Source organism: Eucalyptus grandis, chromosome 9 (genome assembly GCF_016545825.1).
Source record: "Eucalyptus grandis isolate ANBG69807.140 chromosome 9, ASM1654582v1, whole genome shotgun sequence".
Taxonomy (NCBI): domain Eukaryota; kingdom Viridiplantae; phylum Streptophyta; class Magnoliopsida; order Myrtales; family Myrtaceae; genus Eucalyptus; species Eucalyptus grandis.
Window position 1 is genome coordinate 12,068,443 of NC_052620.1, and position 23,426 is coordinate 12,091,868.

At 40.3% G+C, this 23,426-nt stretch overlaps 1 protein-coding gene across 1 annotated transcript; it reads left to right on the forward strand.

The window, feature by feature from the left end:
• The first annotated feature begins 15,191 nt into the window (after nucleotides 1–15,191).
• On the forward strand, nucleotides 15,192–19,589 carry LOC104429559 (wall-associated receptor kinase-like 1). Its single transcript, XM_010042404.3, has 3 exons — nucleotides 15,192–16,170; nucleotides 16,337–16,423; nucleotides 18,152–19,589. The coding sequence occupies exons 1-3, from the start codon at nucleotides 15,315–15,317 to the stop codon at nucleotides 19,333–19,335; spliced, it is 2,127 nt and encodes a 708-aa protein (XP_010040706.1). The 5' UTR covers nucleotides 15,192–15,314; the 3' UTR covers nucleotides 19,336–19,589.
• Nucleotides 19,590–23,426: the final 3,837 nt, after the last annotated feature.

A 23,426-nucleotide genomic window follows, 5' to 3' on the forward strand; every position in this document is an offset into this window, starting at 1 on the left:
CATGTGTTTTACATGAGACAATACCCAATTCAGTTTGGATGCCCCCAAGTCAATGGGATACCGTTTGTGAATGGATTTTGGAATGAAGCTCCTTATAGGAATGACGTCTTGATGCGTTTACACAGGATGATACTGTACTTGATGGGGTGAGAAGATACCTGGTTACGTCGGATGACAGCAAACCTTCGGGTTGACCTTAGGTCCTGAGTGACCGTAATAATATAGATATATTTGTGTGGAAAGTGTATGAGATTTATATGTGATTGGGTCCATATTATTGCATGGCATAAGCACATGATTTCACAATATTGTGCATTCCTATGATTGACTTAGGATTGTGGAGAATGTTATGAGACTTGCTTATGTGTTATATTGATGGCCTTGATTAAGTAGACTCGCTTTCATGAGAATATGGCGAGTAAAGCGAGAGAAGCTTGTTATGTCTTTGCCATCAATAGATAATTGCATGTTTATGGCGTTTCTAAGATGAGTGACTTCCCTACGCAAGTTCTAGGAAGTTCACTCATTAAGTTTATTTCACTGCTGTTTGATGAATGTTTACAAGCCCTAAGAATGGCCGAGCCTTACTGCCAAATCTGATTCGGACTTCCCGTAAAGCATAGCCGGGAGGTGACTGAGTATTCGATAGGGAAGATTGATGCACGTTATACGTGTTATGTCACAATCATTTGGGTGGATGAAGGTCTACCTAATTTAATGGCTCACCGATTTGTGGCATGGTATTTCTAGGTAGGCAATGAGAGCCATGATCCTACTCGCGGCTTCGATGGTCTACCGGGTGTTGAAGGTTCAAGGGGAAGCATCTGCTGAGATGTCATGAATGTGGACGTTCCTGACTGGGAGTTATCCGACCTTGAACTCGACCCCAATAATGGTTGTCGAGCTCGAGCGTTGGATTGTGGAGCCCGTAGCTAGTTAGGTGGTAGTGGAGTTAGCGACACTTTTTGAACCGCTCTCGTAATATTAGAGGTGTTAGGTGTACCCCAGCCACTTTTTGGTGAAGGTTGTGGGGGCGCTTTTGAACTAGTCGGATGTAGCAAAGCTTGCAAGGATTAAGCTGATTTGATTAACTGGATGTATATGACTTACATGTGATTTGGACCTTAATGTATATATATATGTGTGTACACACACATGAGTATGCTTTGACTATCCCTATTCGATGATCGAATGGAGATTTGTTTCTACTTTTGCTTATGCATTATATCATTATTATGAATTGGATCGACGATGCATCTTGGGACGACACAATCGAATGATCTAAAGGAAAAGAATATATTAAACACGGGTTGTCACGCGGCAGGGCGTGACACTTCGGGACGAAGACCTTTCCTGATTTGTTTTCCTCATCTCGCGAACAAAAGAGAAGATGCGCAGCTCCTGTTTTTCTGTGGACCATCACTGAGCACGGTCTCACCTCCATCCGTGATTTTCCTTTGGTGCTCGTCGCTATTGACAACGATCCGACCACCAATCACCTCGAGTCGTATCGAACCCGTGACGCCCCGTCCATCGGGCCACGTCCGCAAGTCATCGCACCGCGGTGTCCACGTCCATCGCGGAGTAGCTGCAGCCGCTCCACCGAGACCCCCGGGGTTCGTCGTTAAAACTCTCGTCGCCGCCATCCACTGTTGGACACAATCTTCCGATTTTGGTGACCTTGGAAATTAAGCTCAATTTGAATATCCTATTGCCGAAATCGTGATTATTGTGATTCTTGATTTGGATTGAATCTTTAGGCGTATCCTGATTAGATTTTTTTTTTTTTTTGAGTCCCTGCATAATGATCGAGGCTTCGATCTTATCCGATCACCAATTATTTTTATTTTATAATTTAGTCGTGGTCAATATTTGATTATACGGGCTTGTCATGATGCATGTTGCGAATTCTATAAATTTTTCTATAATGAAAAATACAAAAATGGCATAATATATAGAATAGATTGCAGGCATTCTAGTTCTTAATTTAGGATTGCATATTCAGGAACAGTTTAAATAATTAGGAAATTATCTAGTTTAGATTATAATTTAATTTAAATTATTTCCTAGTTTAAATTAGGTAAATAGAAATTTTAGTTAGTTTCCTATTTTAGAGTAAAAGAAAATCGTAAAAATAACATGCATATCAAATAAAGAATTGGTCTAAATATCACATGCCATGTCATCACATTGCCATGTGATTGCCATGTTATCATTGTGACCATCATGTCATGATATTGCCACGTCATTGCCACGTCATCATTTTGGCCATGTCATTGCCATGTAATCACTTGCCACGTCACCATTGTCATGTTATCATCATGTCACCATGATAAATATTAGGTGCCTAAGTAATACATACCTCAGCATTCTACTTGTCCATTTAATATTCGACAAGTGTTATATTGGGCTCACCAAGCAAAAATCTTGCATTCTCTCTCTTAAATTAATGTCTTTTTTACTTCTTCTTCTTCTTCTTCTTCTTCTTCTTCTTCTTCTTCTTCTTCTTCTTAGTTGACCTCAAAGATTCAAGGTCAAACTGAGCTCTAGATAAAAAAAACCTTGGGCTCACTCGAGCTTAAATCCAAAATAGAGGCTCAAGTTCGCTGGTGGAGCTCGAGCTCGATGACTAGCTCGAGGACTGAGATGATGGTGAGGTGGTGGTGGAAGGCAATTTGCAAGAATAAGTCTTTGGTCTAGAGAAAGGAGGAATTCTTTGGCGAAGTGAAAGAAGGAAGAAGAAGAAAAAATAAATAAAAATATTAATTGAAGAGAGATAATGCAATGATTTTTGACTGGTGGGCCCAAAATGACACATATTAGATGTTAAATGGACTACTTACTGAGGCGTCTATCACTTGGGTACCTAATATTTTCTCTTGTCACCATGTCATTATTTCTACACCGTAATTTCCATGTCATTTAGTGATTACATGTGTAGGATTATATAACTTAAATAGCACTTCATTAGATGAGTTCATAATTTTTGTCCGTCATTAAAATTAAGTCATGTCACATGCCATTAGTGTAATAGTTCATGCATATTAAACTTAGATTAAAGATATGTATAATTTAGTTTTCATAAATAAGAAAAAGCGTAATGAATCAGTTAGAATTGCATAATTACTTAGAAGTCATGCTTAGACTATGCATTTATTTTAATTAACATCTTGCTGATATTGGGAAATTAACCATAGTAAGGTTGTGTTTTACTTTGAACTGAGATTAGCCATATTTCTAGCAATTTATTTATTATTTTATTTTATTGAGTATTATATTATTGATTACACACCCACACGATCACCCATTGTATATTAGTGGTCTAGGATTAAAACTTACCAAGACTACTCACTAAATATTTTTTTGAAATAAAGAGAAAACATATCTAAAGGGTAGTAGATTAATCAAGCATAGACAAGTCTTTGTATCCATTAATCTCTTATTTGCAAAAGTAAAGTGTTTTCCCGCACTTTACTTGATTTCTAATCAATTCGAAATAGATTAGTAAAGACTCCTAATTGAATTAATATGCATGTTAAATTGTGATTAAATGAAAATCGCAAAGTTGCAATTAGTATGAGCTTGAGATTGCTTGCTCTAAGTATGAGCTTAGTAATTTATTAGCTTTCCTTTTAGTGGTTCACTTTGAGGAAGGTCAGGAGACAACATAGCCACAAGACAGCTACAAATATAACTTAAGAGACTCTAAGCTATTACGATTTATTCTACAAGTAGCATGTTACTAGCGTGATAAGAATCAAAACATGTATAATAATTTTAATTAAAATTCTTAATAATTGAAAAGTTAAATCATAAATAACCTTCAGAAAACGTCTAGAAAGAATAATGATACATGAATAAAGAATTTACTTTTATATATATATATATATATATATATATATATATATATATATTGATTCAAAAATGTTATATGCTGCGTGAGAAGGCGTCACTTATTTGAAAACATTGTCCTTTTTTAATCTTTTGCACATAAAATTTCTCATATGCTAGACTTTTTAAAAGAAGCTCAAGACCCCACTTATTGAAATTTATAAGTTAGGGATCAAAACAGGCAATGACCTTTTTTCAAAGAAAATTTACCACCCTCTCACTCAATAAGGTTTTGACAATGATGACGTGGCAAGTGATTACATGGCGATCGGGTTGAGGTGAACTTTGGATCCCTATATCATGTTGAAAATGATCAGACATTAAAATGTTAAATAAAGTGCAAAAGACAGAAAACGACAAACGCGAGTACAAATTTGCCATTTTTATGTCACAATCAGGCTCTGTTCTCGGTCCGTGCACCCAGACGTACCGCTATTAATACCACCAGGGATTGGTTATAACTATAGTTTTCAATAACTAAATAAAAATAAGAAAATAATTCATTGCAGAGGGTAAAACAGAAGGGAGACGGGCGAGTAATTGAAGAGTTGGAGTAGATTTGAAGATAACTCCTGTACGATTTTCATATATGTTGCTGCCTATGTCCTTGATCTATTCAGAATGGTTCAAGTTATTTTGGCCGTCCCCAAATTCCAGATCTCAATTATCTTTCAATTCTTCCTAATTATCTTGGATGTTAAAGATTGTCCTATTGATCTCGTCGACTTTGCCCTTAGCTTTGGGCTACCCGACCAAAGTGAACCAGTGTTCAATGTGAAGCTCTTTTCGAAAATTCTTTCTGCTTGATTAGTCCTCCATTCAGATTTTCAATTAAATCAATATGTATGAATGAGTTAGGATGGATTTAGAATGCTTATGTTGGATTGAGAATGCCTTGCTCAAAAGAGCTTAGCAGTGTGCATAGGTCAGCGAGAAATATTCAAAAAACTCGATTTCCTATCTTATCTTAATAAGCTGACTCAAAAGAGGAGTAGACTGGACTCAAATTCCGAGGATTCTTACTTTACTAGCGAGCTAACATTATCAAGGCGTCTATATAGGAATGTGGCAGGTGCTTGTAGGCAGTGATAGGTGTGTGCTAAGTGCTTATATGACGTTGGATATTCTTCGGTTTGGTATAAGGATTGGTTCTCTTAATGGGTTTTATTCATAGTGTTTCATATAGATCATGTTATAGATGAAAAGCAACACTTTTCAGGCAAGCATAGAAGGGTAAGATGTTCATTTATCATAGATTTGAGTCTCCCGAGAGGGAGTTCATTCTTTCCTTATATACAAGTACCTTTCTTAAAGAAAAGGTAAGCAGTTATAGTTACTGCAATCAAGCATATTCTTTTTTTACTTTATAAGGGGTTAATTATTTGAGTGTAAAAAGATTTATCCCTGAAATTATGAAATACCTATACTAGCGAGAAAGCAGACTCTAGGGCCACAAATCATTAGGTTTTGTCCCTGGTGATTCAACCATTATTTCTAAGGTTTGATTATCTAAATTTCTCTATTAGAATAGGACTAGATAGGTAAGATAAGAAATCCAGAGTTTTTTTCATGTTCTATTTACCATTTGGTGGACTGCTAATTTAAAGTCAAATATCTTTTATATTCTATCATATCTATTAATCGTAGAAATCACATATCAATGTATATGACATATATGCCCCTATGTATGAAATAATATTCATCTTATCATTAGAAAAATATCATTCTCATGCACAAGTATACTTAAAAACATGCACAGTTAAAACCTTGGTCCAAAAAAAAAGAAAAAGAATAAGACCTACAAACCAATATAATTTATGTTATTTAACATCATTGCAAACTATTCTTTGTGCCCACAAATGACAAAAACTGCGTTTACTTTTGTGGATATGTTTACGAGAGCAATAAATTCATCTGTGCCCAAAAATGACAAAGTTTGCAATTGAAACTCTAGAAATACAACAACTCAAGTTAAAAGTGTTTAGTTATTACAGGGTTACTATAGTTCTGGCTACTCTAAGTTTGAACAAAGGAATTACTGGTTCAGATGATGCAAGCCTATACACAACATCAACCATTTAATGAAATAAGAATATTAGAAGTATCAAAAGTTTAGTATGACACCCACCCCGTTGTAGGCGCGTTGGTTTAGGCGTTTCCCCCATCCCGGTTGGGGGGAGGTTCAAGTCACCGCGTGCGCAATTGCACGACTTAAGTGCGGCGCCGTGGGAGATGGGTCCCTGCACTAGCGCCACCCAACGTTTATGTTCCCGGCTGCCAGCTGTATGACGGTTCCTAGGTCATAAAAAAAAAGTTTATTATGACATTTACTTTGAGGCCAAAAGTTATTACCGATGCAATTAAGTGTCAAATCGGAAAAAACACGATCGCTCAAATGCCTTTGATGATAAATTCCCACCAAAAATCCTACGTGACTTTTCAAATTAATTTTCTGCTCCGACATGGCTACACTCACTCGCAGACTTTTTTTGCAGGGCGTGGGAGTCGCAACCCACTCGCGAAACTTACGCGTCCCTAAAAGAAAAAGTTGGAAAAAAAGAAATCGAAGTTCAATGTGAAATTTTTTTTTGTCCAGCCTAGCAAAATATATAAATCGATGTAGTTTTCTTTAGGAAACTCTCTCTCTCTCTCTCTCTCTCTCTCTCTCTCTCTCTCTCTCTATGTGGAGCTGAAGGAACAACACTGCTTTCGCATGGAGAAATAGAGCTCTGTCTCAGCCTAGGGTCCACCCTTGAGACACTTCAATTCTTTTTTTGTTTTTTTTTGTTCGCCGCAGTTTAGGACAATGGAATCTAAAGCATGGGTGAAGAACGGACCAATTCTTCAAACTTGGAGGAGGAAGAGGAGGCCTTGGAATCAACCTATAGCCGTTAACTTTAGCACCTTGATTCCTTAACGAAGAGATATTTTGATCGTGATCGAAGGTTGCAATGACAGGGGGAAGTGGAGGAAACTTTTTTCTAGATAAGATCGACTTCAGTGACAATGCTTGTACCAAGATTGAAGATTCTCAAGCTTGTTGGTCGGAAAACGGCGAGAAATAGAGCATTCATTATGCCTTCTCAAATGCAGCGACAGTGACGGTGAACGATGACGAGCAGTGAAGAGTAGTGACGAGCATACAACTACGCAGATGACGAAAGTATGAGTTCAAAAGTAATATTCGATCCACGTTTAGACTGCTCAGAACTCTTGATCTCCGCAAAGGAGACAAAGCATTCTAATGTTATGCAAGAATCGCTTGAAGGCAGTGATGGCAAGCGGCCAGTGACTTTCTCTGGCAGCTGCCTAGAGAAAATCCAAAGCTCCGGGTGCTTTTCTCCCTAAAATCATTACGTCGCTCTCCCCAAGAAAACCCACTGCCTCCCCTCCTCAATGATGTCCACCAAATCCGAAGCTTCGTTGAAACAAATTTGAACCGCTTATCATGCTCCTGTTTTCAGTTGCGAGTTTCAGTAGTTGATTTGGGGCTATCTATAACAAGAATTAGGGTGCACGAATTTGCCCCAAAAAAATCGAGTTAGGATCTTTGAATTTGGAAAAAAGCTTGATTGTTCGATTTAGGGTTTATACAAAACATATAGCCAGCATCTTTTAGGGGTATATATACTAATTGGGTGCATTGGCGAGCCACATCTATCGAAGAAATTAATTAAATATTGTTCGAAAAATACTTTTGGTATAAAAGTGAGCACCTAACAAAGTTTTTGGCACTTTTAGTGTCATTATGCCCCCATTTAACTTTGGACATGATATCACCACTAGAACCAAAATTATCATCATGAAACTTTTGATTCCTCTCATATCAAATGAGATCAATAATAGCACACAATGCAAATTTGCAAGCAACATTAGCTACAACTTTACGTTTCCAACTAGCACAAATCCATTGCAATTGATCATAACTCTTCTTAACTCTTCAAATACTGTAGCAACTATTGAAAAAAGCTCCAAACTTCCCAAGAAATAGCACATTACGAAAACGTTTTAGTCCAAGAAATATCAAAAAGAACATTATTCAGTGTTGTTTTTATTTTTTTGGTGCTGGAGGAACCGGCTTGCAGCCGACAACCGCGCCATAAACCCCCAGGTGACACTTAAGCAGGACCCACCACCCCTGAGTCACACTTAATATACCTAGCGTCTCCCCTGGGTTTTGAACCCTTCACCTCTGGAGCGAGGATCAGTAGGGCCTTATCCAGTGGAGCCACCGCGGCCGGTGGTAATTATTCAGTGTTGTTCATTGTCATTAAATAACAAAAAAAGATTACACAAGAGACCTATTATTATAGACAAAATTGGGTACAAATTTTCCCTTCCAACTCGCACAAATCCATTGTGTCTCACCGCTCCAAGTCTACCTAATTCATTGAATACCATAGAAACTATAAACCAAGCTCTAGACTTCACAAGAAATAGTGCATTCAGAAAACAAAAATCCAAAGAAAACAAATTATCAGTCATTCTCATCTATCATCTCTTGGAGAAGCGTTTCCATGAATATTTTTCTATCAACTCCTTGAAATCCAAGAAATAAATGAATGTTCTCAATATCCTTCACAACTTTTCTACATTATTTTATTTTATTTTATCCATAATGTTTAGAGACATTTGAAGGAGTTCCTCATTGATTTTTCTCTTATTATTCTCCAAATCTTTAGCATTTTCAATGCAGCTAGCGATCATTTCCATTGTCTTGTTAGCTTTTTCTAAGAAAGAGCCAAAAGTGCTTATAATCTCAACTAATCCAATAGCCTATTTATGACTTGCTTTTTTTCTTCTTGAGGGATTACAATCTCAACTAATCCAATAGCCAAAAGTGCTTACATCCTTCGATATATGCTTACTGTAGTGCCTTTCAATGGCAGTCGATACCACAATCAGATACATCATACACAAAAGCAACATCTATAGACTCATCTCCTTTAATATAAAAATGCTAAAAATTCTCCTCTAATATCAAAGTGCTAAAAATTGCTTCGCTATTGTCATGGTTCATTTCTAATGAGGAAAAAAAGAACAATAACATTAGGCAAGTAGAAACTAGCAAGTTAGATAATAGCATAATCATCTAGAATAGAATATCTTTTTCAAATGCATAGATTCTCACATAATCTCATCGAATTAATCAATGATTATTGCTAGAAGTACATAAACATAAAGTAAATGACCTAAAGTTAATTCATGATTATTAATGACTCTTTCTAATCTCTCTCAACACATAAGAAACAAACTCCCAGTACAACTGTCACGCCCCGATCCTTGGTCACGTGCATATCCTTTACTTTTGGTCAATTTTAAAATGTGATATCCCAAGACTACGTATCGCCAACCCTTTCTTTTTCAATAGCACATGTAGAAACAGTTATAAATCCCCAGACAATAAAGCAATGTGATAAAAAAGCAGAGTCATAATTTTCATACTGAAATTCACAACCATACTTTTATACAAGCACCTCATAGTATATAATACAATACTATTCACAGGGATATAATCTAACACTTATCCACAAATAATCAAAGTCTAACAAAACATAATGAGATCTCAGTCCTCATCCGGGTTGTACTCAAGATCCTTATTTGGATCATTTTCTTCCTCTTAATCTTCCTTCTCCTTAGATTTCACATCAGGGTTCTCCTCCTTAAGCTCCTCATCAGGGTCTTGAAATGGTTATACAATAACCATTGAGATCACGTCTTAGCGAGTTCTACTCCTAAGACTTAATTAGTAAATCAATACGCTAACCGAATTGCCTATGCACGCACAGGTCAGATGACTTACCTTGGCCTCAGATTTCACTTGCATATTAGCATAATTCAATAGGCACCTAAGTAATCATATCACAGATCGATATTTTAGTCGATTACATGTCATCTCAACATTTTCTTCCTCTTACTCAAATTCACTGCTGAATTACGGCTCAGCGAGCACATCCTACATAGTCATCTCGAATACTCAACCCCAACGTTGAATTATGGCTTAGCGAGCACGACCTACTAAAACTTTGATGGTAATGCTGAATTACGATTCAGCGGGCATAGCTTACTAATTCTTCGGCAGTTAATGCTGAATTACGGCTCAGCGTGTACACACCCATCATATATTATTTCATTTTTCAATAGTCTGTTCAATGCGACTAATAACCCTCACACGATTAATTACTCTCGACCAAAGACTATGTGCTTCACACTTAGAATCTTCAATCAAAATAATAATTGGCCTATTTCCCTCGTAATAACGATACCCGATAAAAATTTATCGTGTGTGGGTACACGGTCGGGCTTAACCAAAATATCATAATTTTTTTTTTTTTGTACTGGAGGAATCGGCTTGCAGCCGACAGCCGCGCCATAAACCCCCAGGTGACACTTAAGTAGGAGGACCCACCACCCCTGAGTCACACTTAATACACCTAGCGCCTCCCCTGGATTTTGAACCCTTCACCTCTGGGCTGAGGATCAGCAGGGCCTATCCAGTGGAGCCACCGCGGCCGGTGGTACCAAAATATCATAATTCACTTCCACAATTTCCACCATTTTATTTGGTTCACCAAAATATTTTTGGCGTTGTAAACCGACGCTCGGTTAATTTCCAATCAATTACCAAAAGTGATTAATTTATGAATAAAATCTTGAAAACAGAGTTAAATCAATTCAGCACAAACCAATGCTCAAATAAATAAATGGACTGCACCAAGTGATTAGCATAAAATTCCGATCGTCGGCTATCCCTGCCTAATTTTCAAAAAATAAATAACTAAATAATTAATTTCGAAAATTAATAAATAATTACTAAAAATCCAATTTAGGCCCATAATGCCTAATTGAAGCCCAATAAGGGTTGGGAAAATTTTTGAGATGCATTCAATAAATAATAGTACGTCTCTACTTGCTAATTGCACAATTCAATTGTCTAACATGCATCGCAATTATCTAATAATCACTAATCTACTCTAATCTAACCACATAATTGCACTTAATTAAATCTAATCAACCCTTAAGCATAATTAATAAATTAAGAAAGCATTAGTGAGTAAAAATCACTTGTGCAAAGCGAAGATTGGAACACCGTGACAGCGACGCGACGACGGCCGAATTTCGAATTTTTAGCGACAACGACGGACTTGGACCGGGCCTGGAATTGGCCCAACAAAATCTCAGCCCAATTGAGATTTGTTATTGCATTGGACTGGGCTTGCTCTTGGGCTTGGGCTTGCTTCGCGGGCCTCAAGTGGACTTAATTGATGGGCTGAATTCGCTGGTTCCAAAACTGGGCTGCTGAAGATGGGCTTCGCTGGTCTCTTAGGCCTCAAATTGCTGGGCTGCTGCAGGGCTTATGGGCTTCAAATGCTGAAGAGAAGATGGGCTGTTGATGGAAACTTGGGCTGCTGTAGCTAAAGCCCGCGACTTCAATTGGGCTGAAGTTTGCTGCGGCTCAGCGTGCGAAGATGGAAGCTACCGGGGAAACCGCTTCGGTTGATGGGGCGCTACGGACGAAGGCAGCTGCTTCGTTTGCTAGCTTCGTGCAGTTGAAATTCGTGGCCGCGTGGAGGAAGGCTGCAGGGAAATTCGGTTCGATGGAGAAGACGTGGAGAAGCACGAGCACGAGCGGCAAGCGTGAAGACCGAAGCTGCTGGTGTCTTCGGTGGATTTCTTTGGGCGGTGGAGGCTTCGGTCAAAGAAAATGCTTCGTGGAGGGGTGCTGGCTTCTTTGGTGGACGCTGTGGGTTGTTGACTACGAAGGAATAGAAGACACGAGGAGGGGCAACACTTGGTGAACGAACAGCAACGTGGAAGAAGGGATGGTGCGGTCAACAAATTGCTTCTGTGAGTTTGAGGTTTGACCGGCGTGGGGTTACGAAGAGGAAGGAGGAAGCATTCGGCTGCAGGAAAATGAAAAGGATGAAAGGCAGGGGGAAGAAAAAGAGAATGCGTGGCTGAGCTTCGGTTGTCTTTCTGAAAAATAGGTTATATTATGCATAAAAGAAATCCTATCCGTCTTTATTTTACTTTCCCCATGGAATTTTTTTTTTTATGGATGCTAAGGAGTATAAAGGGAGATCAACAAGATGCCAAGAAGAGAACGCAAGAGATCAAGAGTGCAAAATCCAAATTCAGAGAAAACTTAACATTTATTATATTATCTTTTGAGAGCAATGAAATTGTAATCTTTCGAGAAGTGTTGTTAGTGTTATAATTTGTGCTTAGGTATGAGATAGTGAGACTTATTTGCTTAGTTATAAACAACACCACCTTTGAGAAGAAGTGCTTGGTAGGAGCGGCAAACTCTACCGTGATTATTCAAAGATTCATGGTGGAATCCAACCAATAGCATATTAATATGGGAGGGTGGATGTAGCCAAACCACTATAAAGCTTTGAGTGCGTTGTTCTCTATCTATTTGCTTATATTCATTACTGCCTAATAGAAGTGCACTATACCAATAGATATAGCCTACTCTTGCATATATTAACTCCCTTTTTTACTTGATTATGCTTATATAAAACTCGAGGGCTTTAATTCCGCAATTTTTGGTCAAGTTTTGTGAAATCACTTGTTCACCCCCCCCCCCCTCCTTAGGTGATACTGTTAATCAACATCACTAAGAAACTAAACTCTGGCACTAGACGAGATTTAACTCAAGATATTTTCAGAATTTAAAGAATAACCATATTCATGTCAAATAAGAAATTGTAAGTGACCGAGCTAATTAATACTGAAGAAAAGGTCCGCAATGAAATGTGAAATCTTGTGGTACTAAGCATACACCGTGAACAGATATTTACTTTAATCTGGAAGAGGAAGAACCCATAAGATTTTCGTCCAGGAAAATCTATAAGTATCTTAAGCGGACAAGCAACAATTTGAGTCAGCGAGGAAAGGAATAAATATCTCTATTCGAATGTGCTTAACGGGATGCACAACAAAAGACCCTGAAAACGGGATAAGTACACTAATGGTGCCATAAGTTGTGTACGGCGCTCACTTTGGTGCCAAAAGTTCCCGTTGGATCACTTAAGTGCCAAAAAATTTGAAAAACGCTCACTTTGGTGCCAACGCCGATCTGAACCGCCGGAAATCTGACGTGGCGTTTTTTTATTAATATTTTAGGCCGACGTGGCTTGCCGGAGAGCACAATCAACATCTAAACCACAAAAACAACGTCGTTTGGCTTTTTCCCCCAAATCGAAACCCTAAATCCCCAAATTGAGAGAGAGAGAGAGAGAGAGAGGAGGCACGCCGTCTTCTTCCTTGAAGAGCGACACCAGCAGCGAACGACACCGGCAGTAACACCATCAGCGCACCAGTAACAGCACCAACAACGGCACTAGCGGCGGCGGCGACGGCGCACCATTGCGGCACCTTCAACCCCTCTTTTCCTCCTCCTCCTCCGCCTCGCCTCCTATTTTTCTGCCACTTTTTGTTTCAGCAACGATCTGGTTCCCTCCTCGCTCACCTAGTCGGGCATCTACAATGGTGGCCGAGCGACGGTGGCCGAGCGTTGGTGGCGAACAATGGTGGCCGAGCGGCGAGGAAGAAACCCTAACCCTAATTCCAACCCATATACGAGCTAAACGGCATCATTTTTGCGAGGGTGTCCACGTAGAAGAGCAAAACGACGTCGTTTCTTGAAGAGGATGGAAAACGACGTCGTTTAAAAGCCGAGCAACTTTTTTTTTTAAATAAAAATGCCACGTAATCATTTTGGCTGGAATTTCTCGCCGGTGGCACCAAAGTGATCGTTTTTTCTCCGATTTGGCACTTAAGTGATCCAGCGGAAACTTTTGGTACCAAAGTGAGCGCCGTACACAACTTATAGCACCATTAGTGTACTTATCCCCCTGAAAACTAATCCATCTCAATGATGTTCCAAGTCTTTCTCATGGGAAACATGATAACCAAATTATGTCCCCAAAACAATGGGAAAAGTCGCACTTAGTTATCTAAATTTGTGTCTTCTACCAGTCAAGCTTCGAGTCTATCCTCAGGGTAAAAACAGAGTTTGAATAAAATCCTACTGTTCTTCCACTTAAAAACTACAAACATAACTCTTCGTGACCGATCGTCAGGTTATCGTCTTCGCCAGGACCGAATTCCCCGCGCCCCAAGAACCCGAGCAGCTCTTGTCCGCCATCAACATCGCTCGACTTCGAGGCCCCCAAAATAAGACACTCACCCCCCCGTCCCTTCCTTAGCTGGGCAAAACCTCGCGAAACTTCACTTCACTGGAGCGAATCTTCCACGTAAATTCAGCTCCAATTTCTCCGCGCGACCGACACGACAAGCCCCAATCAAATCCCGCGGATCGGCCAATCAATCAAAGAGAGGGAAGCGCGGTTTCACACGCAACAACGGCGAGGTAATTTCGACGGAGCGGATCGGGGCGAGGTTTCCAGGAAGCTTCGGCGGCGACGCCGACGTTGACGACGATGACAACGACGAAGACAAGGAAGGCGACGACGACTTTTTGCGCGTTCGACGTGTACAGAGAGAGAGAGAGGGGGAGGGGGAAGAGGTTGTTAAAAAAGGAAGGGGGCCCTGGGCGGTGCGCACTGCTCGGCATTTCAAAGTCTTTCTCTATCGAAAAAGAAAAGTCTTTCTCTATGTATGGAGTTAAACGAGCGGGAAAAAAGAAGAAGAAAACCCATAGATGATGTCTTTCCCTATGAGGAAGACAACTGTCATAATGTACAACTTTTTGTGACCCAACACTCTTTAGATATTAATCTAGACCTAATATTTCTTTGCCGAGAAAAAATTAGGTATACCGGATAGTTTGTTGTACTTATTTTCTAGTTTATTTCAATCATATGGGGACCAAATCGCTTTTATTATGGAAGTGAGACAACTCAACGCGTGATTCATGCACATTATTTACTCTTACTTGGGGGACCAAAAAGATTCCCAAGTGCTTGGGTAGATGGTTTGAGCAAGAGAACACTCTGCTCCCAAGATGCACACAGCTCGAGAACAATAAAAACTGATTTTTGCTTCAGTAAGACGCGGGATTAGGATAAAAGGAAACTGCAAAAAAACAGCTTTTGCGATATTAGAAGTGAGTTTTGCTTTCACGCTCCCAGATTAAATTATTTTCTTGTCGTGGAAAGTCGTGTTGTTCTCAAAAAGGACAAATAAGGAAGTAGGAACTTGGGAACATCATCGAAAGTGGGTTCATTAGCGATTATGATTTTATAATACTCTTAAGTCTTTATCGTGAGTGGCTAAGTGGCGATAAAATTATGTCCCCAACGAGGGGAGAAGTCAAACTTGGCTGCTTAAACCGGTGTCCTCTGCTTATAAAGCTTTTACAATCAAGGAAGAAGGCGTACAAGCAACCGCGCCTTCCATCAATTCCTCAAAATAGGTCCTCTGTTTCCTGACATAAAGAAGCAGGAACTAGGATGTTTCAGATTCTTCTGCTTCTAGGATCATTTTTGCTTCATAAACAAGCATCGCTAGCAACTCCTCTGGTGGATTGCACACAAATATGTGGTGGCGTTGCCATTTCCTTTCCCTTCGGGATTGGAACTGGGTGCTTCCTCGATGAGTGGTACGAGATTGTCTGCCAGAATGGCACTGTCCCGATACTGAACAAGGCCAACTTGAGGGTGCTCGACATTATGCCACCTGATATCCATGACAAAAGGAACGGCATGATCAAGGTCAGTCTTCCACTAACCTACTCGTCAAATGTGAGCTGCGGCAGCAATGGAAGCTCCACACCTGTGAGCTTGAAAGGCAGCCAATTTGTCTTCTCTGCTTCACAAAACGACTTTGTTGCCGTTGGTTGCAATATACATGCTCGGATGGATGACGCAGAGTCTACTAACATAAGTTGCGGAGCTGACAACAGCACTGTTAGGAACGCCACTTGTTCGGGCAGTAACGGATACTGTCAAATCAGGATTACCTCGGTTTTTCAGGCTTTCACCGTTGATTTCCAGCCATACAATAAAACAGCAGGAGAAAATGAATGCAATTATGCCTTCTTGGCAGATAGGTCGCAGTTCAGGCCTTCGGTTATGGACTTCAATAAGTTGAGGGCGAGCGGGCATTTCCCAGCTGTCCTAGAATGGGGGATAGCAAATTCCTCAAAAGCTGCGTTAGAGATTTACAATTATAGCTCCATCTTCAACGAATCCTACGACTGCAGTTCAGTCAGCTTCGATTCTGCATATCCCATGGCGATGCCCTTTTTGCAGTGTGTTTGCATCCCGGGCTTCTCTGGTAACCCCTATATAAAAGATGGATGCAAAGGTAAAACCAGTTACGCTTTACCACACAAATCATTGGAAACCTAACATCGAAACACTGCATTAATAAGAGAAGTAGCTCTTTAGAGGCTGAAGTAGCTTTACATGCAATCCTAAACACCCACTAATGAGACGAACTTCTACTGATTAATTTGTCGTATTTTGTTCAGTTGTAGATGAACCCGAAATAAGTCTGGCCTCCCCTGCCAAACGACATCTTTCAGATGCAAAAAGGAAATATGCGCTTCTCGTCATAGGTAAGCAAATTTCTACATTCCGTCATGAGCTATGAACAAGGACTATCCATCTTTTGTACCCCCAGATATTCAGGAATATCACATCCTTTCATTTAAACATTGAGTCTATTACTAATAAAACCCCACAATTTAGAAAAACATAGCGCATGGCCCGCTTTCAGTGGATCAGATGTCCCGTGTTTGATTTGGGCATGTATTCTGCTGCTCAACTGATTATATGGCTTTTCTGTTATGTGCTAAGTTTCTCTCATGGGGAGACTAAGGGTGCGTTTGTTTGTGTTTCTATTTAAAAATTATTCCAGGGAACGAAATAGAAAAAAGTGTTTCTATTCAGGGAACAATTTTTGAACAAAAAAAACGCATTTGGTAAACTTGTTTCGGGAATAAAAAATAAATAGAAACACGTTTGGTAAATTTGTATAATTTTTTTATTTCTTTTATTATTAATTTTTATTTCTATTTTTCCTTTTTTTTTTTATTTTTCTTTTTCCTTTTTCTTCTTTTGCCGCCGCCGGCCTCGGCCATGGCCGGCAACCGGCCGATGAGGGCCGGCGGCCTCGCCTTGGCTGGGCGAGCTCGGCCTCGCCGGATCTGGGCGAGATCGAGCTCGCCCGGCCCGACGCGAGGTCGGCCTCGCCATGGCCGGGCGAGCTTGAGCTCGCCCAACCAGGCGAGGCCGACCCTCGCCCGGCTACGGCGAGGCTCGGCCTCGTCGGGGCCGGCAAGCCTCGCCGTGGCGGGCGAGGCCGCCAGCCCTCGTCGGCCGGTCGCCGGCCATGGCCGAGGCCGGTGACCGGCGAAAGAAAAAGAAAGAAAATAAGAAGAAAAAGAAGAAAAAAAAAAAGTGTTTCTAAGTTTTGTTTCAGAAATAAGAAACACAAAATTTGTGTTTCTTATTTCTGTTTCTTTTTTGTTCCTGGGAACAAAAGAACAAAAAAGGAACAAAAACGCACCCAAACGCGTTTCTGTTCCTTTTTTGTTCCCAGGAACAAAAAAACAGAAATAGTGTTTAAAAATAGAAAAAAGAAACACAACCAAACAGGCCCTAATTTTCACCAACCACATTAGCATTCTGTTTAATCAAATTAGTGAATATTCAAAAGTCGTCTAAGGTAATTCTCTCCAGTATCAGATTAGCATTTTCTGCTTTTCAAATCGGAGTTGCAATCCTTGATGCTTGCTCTTGTTTATGCTCATACCACTTTGGTAAACCACGAATTGGAGCAGGCCTAGGAGCACTACTCTTGCTTCAATCAGTAGTATCTATCAAAACAACCTCAGAACTTTCTTTTCACACTAATACTCGAGAGATAAGAAAACACTTGAACTTTTCTACTGTCGTTGCTTTATATCTATCGAAATATATCCATGGTTCCTATTTATTCTTGTCAGATTTGAATTGGAATTTTTTACAATCATAATTAAGATGAATGCTAGTGGAAACTTTCATTTTCATCAATGGTTTGCTAAATTCCTTACAAGAGATATCAGTTGTACAGTGTAGATGTTTGTATAATAATTTCACCAGATAGAACTTAAAAGGAGCCAAATTAATCTTTTCATGCTTGTTAAGATAGATCGATGTGAAAGGAGACTCAGGTCAATCACTCCTGTATGTTTTCCTTTTAGTCGGATTTACTTAAATTCTTGATGATAAGTTCCTTTATAGATTCCTAACAAGCGGGGTGCTTTTTTCTCACTTTTGCCCCTTGAGTTTTTGCAATGCAGGGGGCGGGATAGGCCTTGGGGCACTACTTTTGTGTCTTTTCTTATGGAGGTTGTTGTACAAATTCATCAAGAAAAGAATAGAAAAGAAGTACTTCAAACGCAATGGTGGTCTTTTGTTGGAAAGAGAGCTTTCATCACCGGAAGGCAATGTTGAGAGAAGCAAATTGTACAACTCCAAGGATTTAGGGAATGCCACTAATAATTTCAATGACAATAGGATACTCGGGCAGGGTGGACAGGGTACTGTCTACAAAGGAATGTTAAAAGATGGAAAAATAGTTGCAATTAAGAAATCAAAAGTGATAGACGGGAGAAAAGTCGAACAGTTCATAAATGAAGTCCTCATTCTTTCACAAATCAATCACAGGAATATAGTTAGGTTATTGGGGTGTTGCTTGGAAACAGAAGTCCCACTTTTGGTATATGAATTTATACCAAATGGGACTCTATATCAATATTTGCATGACCCAAATGCAGAATCGCCTATATCATGGGACACACGCTTACGAATTGCAACTGAAGTCGCAGGAGCCTTATTCTACTTGCATTCAGCAGCCTCTATTCCCATTTATCATCGAGACATCAAGTCCACCAATATCCTATTGGATGAGAAATATCAGGCAAAAGTGGCAGATTTCGGAACTTCCAAGTCCGTTTCCCTTGATCAAACTCATGTAACCACATTGGTGCAGGGGACTTTTGGCTACCTAGATCCCGAGTATTTCCGGTCAAGTCAATTTACAGACAAAAGCGATGTGTATAGCTTCGGAGTCGTCCTAGTTGAACTCTTAACAGGACAAAAGCCAATCTCATCCCAGAGGGAAGAAGAAGGAAGAAGCCTCGTGATGTATTTCATAATTTCGATGGAAGAGAATCGCTTGTTTGATATTGTCGATGCTCATATGTTGAAAGAACGTAAGATGGGAGAGATTGCATTGGTTGCTAACCTTGCAAAGAGGTGCTTAGACTTGAATGGGAGGAATCGGCCTACGATGAAAGAAGTGGCAATGGAACTAGAGGGGATAAGGGAGACGCAATATCCTTCAGACATTCAGCAAAATCAAGACAACTGTGAGGCAACTGAATCTCATGATGCTGTCTTTACGTCTAGCAACTCAAGCATTGACACGAATGTCTCTACATTTTCGGGCGTGCGGACACTCTTACCTAGGGAGACCTGGTGAAGATTTGTTTTGCCTACTGCTCTTATGGAGCCATATTGCTCTGTTTGTCCTGTAAAGCGGTCGTCAAACGAGTAAGAGAAGAAAGTGGGATGAAGACTTGTTCGTTTACCAACAGGGACTTTGGTCAGTTATTTATGGGTTATGTACTTATTCTTGGTGTTCGGGACCAATAAATTGTTAAATTGTACTTATTCTGGATTTATTCAAGTCTGTAATTTGCTCCGTAAAATTGAAACCGGAAACCGCCGATTAGTTTTTTGGATCCACCCGACAATTGGAATATTGGTTTCATTTGGTTCTTGGATAAATCCATGGAACCGGTCCCCAATATATATGAAATTGCATTCATCAATTAATAGAACGCATAGTAAGAAGCAATAGTCCACTTCACCATCTCCACTCGTCATTTTCTCAAAACCCCTTGAACACAAAACGCTTCAACCAATCAGACTCCCCACGTTACCAACACCTGCTCGGGAAACTCTGTCAAGATCGAAACCGCGCACTCCAAACGCAGCTCGAAGGAAATGCCGATCCCTGCTCCTAAATCCCGCGGCCACGGAAGTCGAAGATGCCTCAACATGGATGTGTAGGAGAAACTATGGCGCAAGAGAGAGAGCTTTCATCGACTATAGGAAGGAAAATCGCAGGGGAAGATGACGAACGAGATTGACGTTTACTAAGATGCCTCAGTTTGTTCCATCCAAGGAAAGGCACGCGAGAAAGAAAGGGAAAATGCGGGAAAAAAGAGAAAAAATCACAAGAGGGAGGGGGATTAGTCGGTGAGAGTGAGAGTGAGAGAGACAGAGTGAACGTAAAATATTGCGGACAGGAAGCAGGAAAAAGAAAATGCTAACTTTCGCTGTAATATACTAGTCCAGTTTGAATAGATGGGTGGGTAGTTCCATGCCTAGAACTTGGAATCATACCAATTTCATCGGTTCTAATAAATTGGAATCGGAAACCGAACTGTTGAGAACCACTGGTCTAATCCACTTCTCGATGGTTCTTGATTTCTTTGCATGCCCCTAGTATCATGTACGTGCCAATTTGGAAATACTTTACAATTTGCAATACTCTATATTGAGCATGATGCATTGATTTTATTCCAGAAAATTATCCAATCGTTTCCTAGACCTAATGTACAGTCATTTACTTTTCAATTTAGTCAATCTAGTCTTGAACCTTTATGTAAAATTCCAATATAGCCCTTTCGGCAAATTTTGGCCAGAAAATTGTGACATGGCGGTCCAGTCTTCAACAATCGTCCTACAAAGCACCGTCAGTGTCTAACTTGGAAGAAATTAAGCAAAATGACGTGATTTTGCATTTTTTTTTTCCTGAACTTATTGGATTTTTACTTTCTCTTTTCCTTCCTTTTTTTTTTCTTTTGTGATATTATTCATCTTCTGCGGCAACTTCTCCAACTGGCGAAGCCATGTCTGCAGCTCTCTCTGGTCTTTACCATTTTACGCGCGATGTTGACAAGGACGAGGGATGAGTGGCGACGGGGATAGGTGTGGTCCAAGGCTCGAGTTAAGGGCGCAGTTGGCCTCGGATCTTGGTCGATCCAAGGTCCAGACGGGTCAGCAGCAACCTTACCTGGCCGGTGCAATCGTCGAGGGCCGTCATTGACCGCTTGCCCGAGTGTTGCAGAGCCAGGCAGGGGATGATGGTCTGGAAGACCGACATCTAAGGTCCTAGCACAAAAGAATCAAAGCTCGCAGGACTTCCGTTGAAAGGATTTAGGATGACTTGGGGCCATTGATTGACAGAAATACATCCTAGCACGTTGCAAGATACAAGGTGGCCATAGGTACAGAGTATTCTATGAATTCGTGATTTCCACTTCATTTTGCAGGGAAGAAGGACGTCCATGCTTTGACTGAGTTCCTCAGGAGATTACTTCAAAACGCAATCGTGACAACTTTAAGTTTCATTCACCTGGCGGACATGGGGGCGGCGAGGGTGAAGGACTCGTGGAGGTGGATGAGCTACATCCTTGGAACAAGATGAACAGTAGAGAAGAAGGTAATATAGGGAAAAAAGGAAAAAATGAGAGAAAAATAGGAAAATTGAGAAAATAAACTTAAAACTATATGGTTTCACTTAAGTTTTTCCGTGTCATACACCAATCGTTTCACGTAGGATAGCCGGCAACAACTAAACCTACATGTCATCGTTGGCTGGATGAATTACAGTGGAACTTATTAATATATTTAAGACTAAAGTAGCCAAATTAAAAAATTTAAAACTGAATTGACGGCCATACAATAAGCTTATGATTGATTGGATAATTTTTCCATCCAAGAAGACATCGCTTATTTGAAAACATAATCCTTTTTCCTTATGTTTTGAACACAGAATTTTCTAATATGCCAGAATTTTTTAAAGAAACCGAAGATACAGCTCATTGAAGTTTGTAAGTTACACAAAAACAGTCAAGAACCAACTTTCTTGAAAAAATCACTATCGGGTCACTTGATGTGATTTTGACAAAAATCACATTTTGGACCAAACTTCGCCAATCATGGATTCTTATATCATGTTGAAAAGCATCAGATTAAAATGCTAAATAAAGTGCAAAAAGTAAATTTAGACGTTCTGCTATTATGCCATGTCAAGTATTGTTTAGAATTATATTATTTAAATAACTACATAGAAAAAATAAAGCAATCCATAGAAGAGGGAAAACAGATGGTAGATGGTGCAGTAGGTGAAGAGCAAGGCCATAAAACGGGTCAATAACCCATATTTTAACTCATATTTGTTAAAGTGGACGGTAAATGGGTCAGCTCAAATCTCAACGAGCTACATGGCAACGTCTAGTGCTCCATGGCGGCGGAGGATTTGGGGTACCCATTGGCTGTGCAGGTAGGAAAGTGCCCGAGCTTCATCCAAAGCATTCTTGTGAAGTACCTTGTTGACTTTTTAGGACAAATTTCTGGGGCTCCATTGCTACATCTGGAAGAAGCTCCAAGGAGATCGAATATTTGGACCTTTCTTGTTTGAATTTCTGGACCTCTCTCGAACGAATTTTTAAAGCATTCTCATTAAGTATCCTCGAATCCACAGGGGGAGAAACTCGACTTGACAGCCATGGAGCTGGCCGTTGAGATCAGGACAGCCATAGACACGGTGAGGTTGGGGGCGGCCTTGGAAAAATGCTCGCCGCCTTTCCTAGGAACGTTAGGCAACGTAACGTGTCACAACCCGCAAGAAAAGCCTGCCAAATAGGTGGTGAGGTCCCATTTCCTCTTACCTCTCACATTTGTTACGTTCCTGAGCTTCTTCGTAGAACCCCGCGAAAAGTCACTATCCAATTTATCAACAGCAATTAAGAGAAGCGGGACACATTGCATGGAGTAGCTAGGGATGGATTCTGTGAGGGAGTTGATTCAACCCCATCTGGCCCTTCCACCCAGAAGACGTTCTCTGACTTCATCAGCGACAAAACTAAACCTCACCTGCACTACTCCTACCCTAGCAAGAAGTGGGGAACCCCAAATATGTAGCACAGAAACCATGTCAACAGAAGTTTGTAGAGAAGTTTTTATGATTCGCACAACTAAATAACATCATATCATCAGCAAAGAACAGATGAGAGAAAACATGTCTTAGTCCACCGATTGATATAGGATCCCATAACTTAGCAGCACACGCTTCATCGATTTCGTAACCAAGAATTCCATACACAAAAAGAAAAGACGAGCAGGGCAAAATGAAGTCTCCTTGGTGAATGACTGGAGAGCGTTGAATCCCCACCAGACGGTCTCTATCAAGCATTACAGGGATGGAAGGGGGCGAAAAAGCTCCAGGAAAGACGAAGAAGTAAAGCACTTCACAGAATAAAACCAGATTTGATGCTATCGTGAGCTTTGACAGGATCAATTTTAACAAGCACGGAACCAGCCTTACCAGATTTCTTTATCATGGCATGGACAGATTATTGCACCACAACACTAACCTCTAATCTAGGACCATTGCAAAGATTGATAATGATATATTTCTAGGCCTCCCAGTTCGGGTCTGGTCCTACACGTTTAGGATGTTTCCAGATCTAGGGATGCAAACAGGCTGGTGGGCCGTGC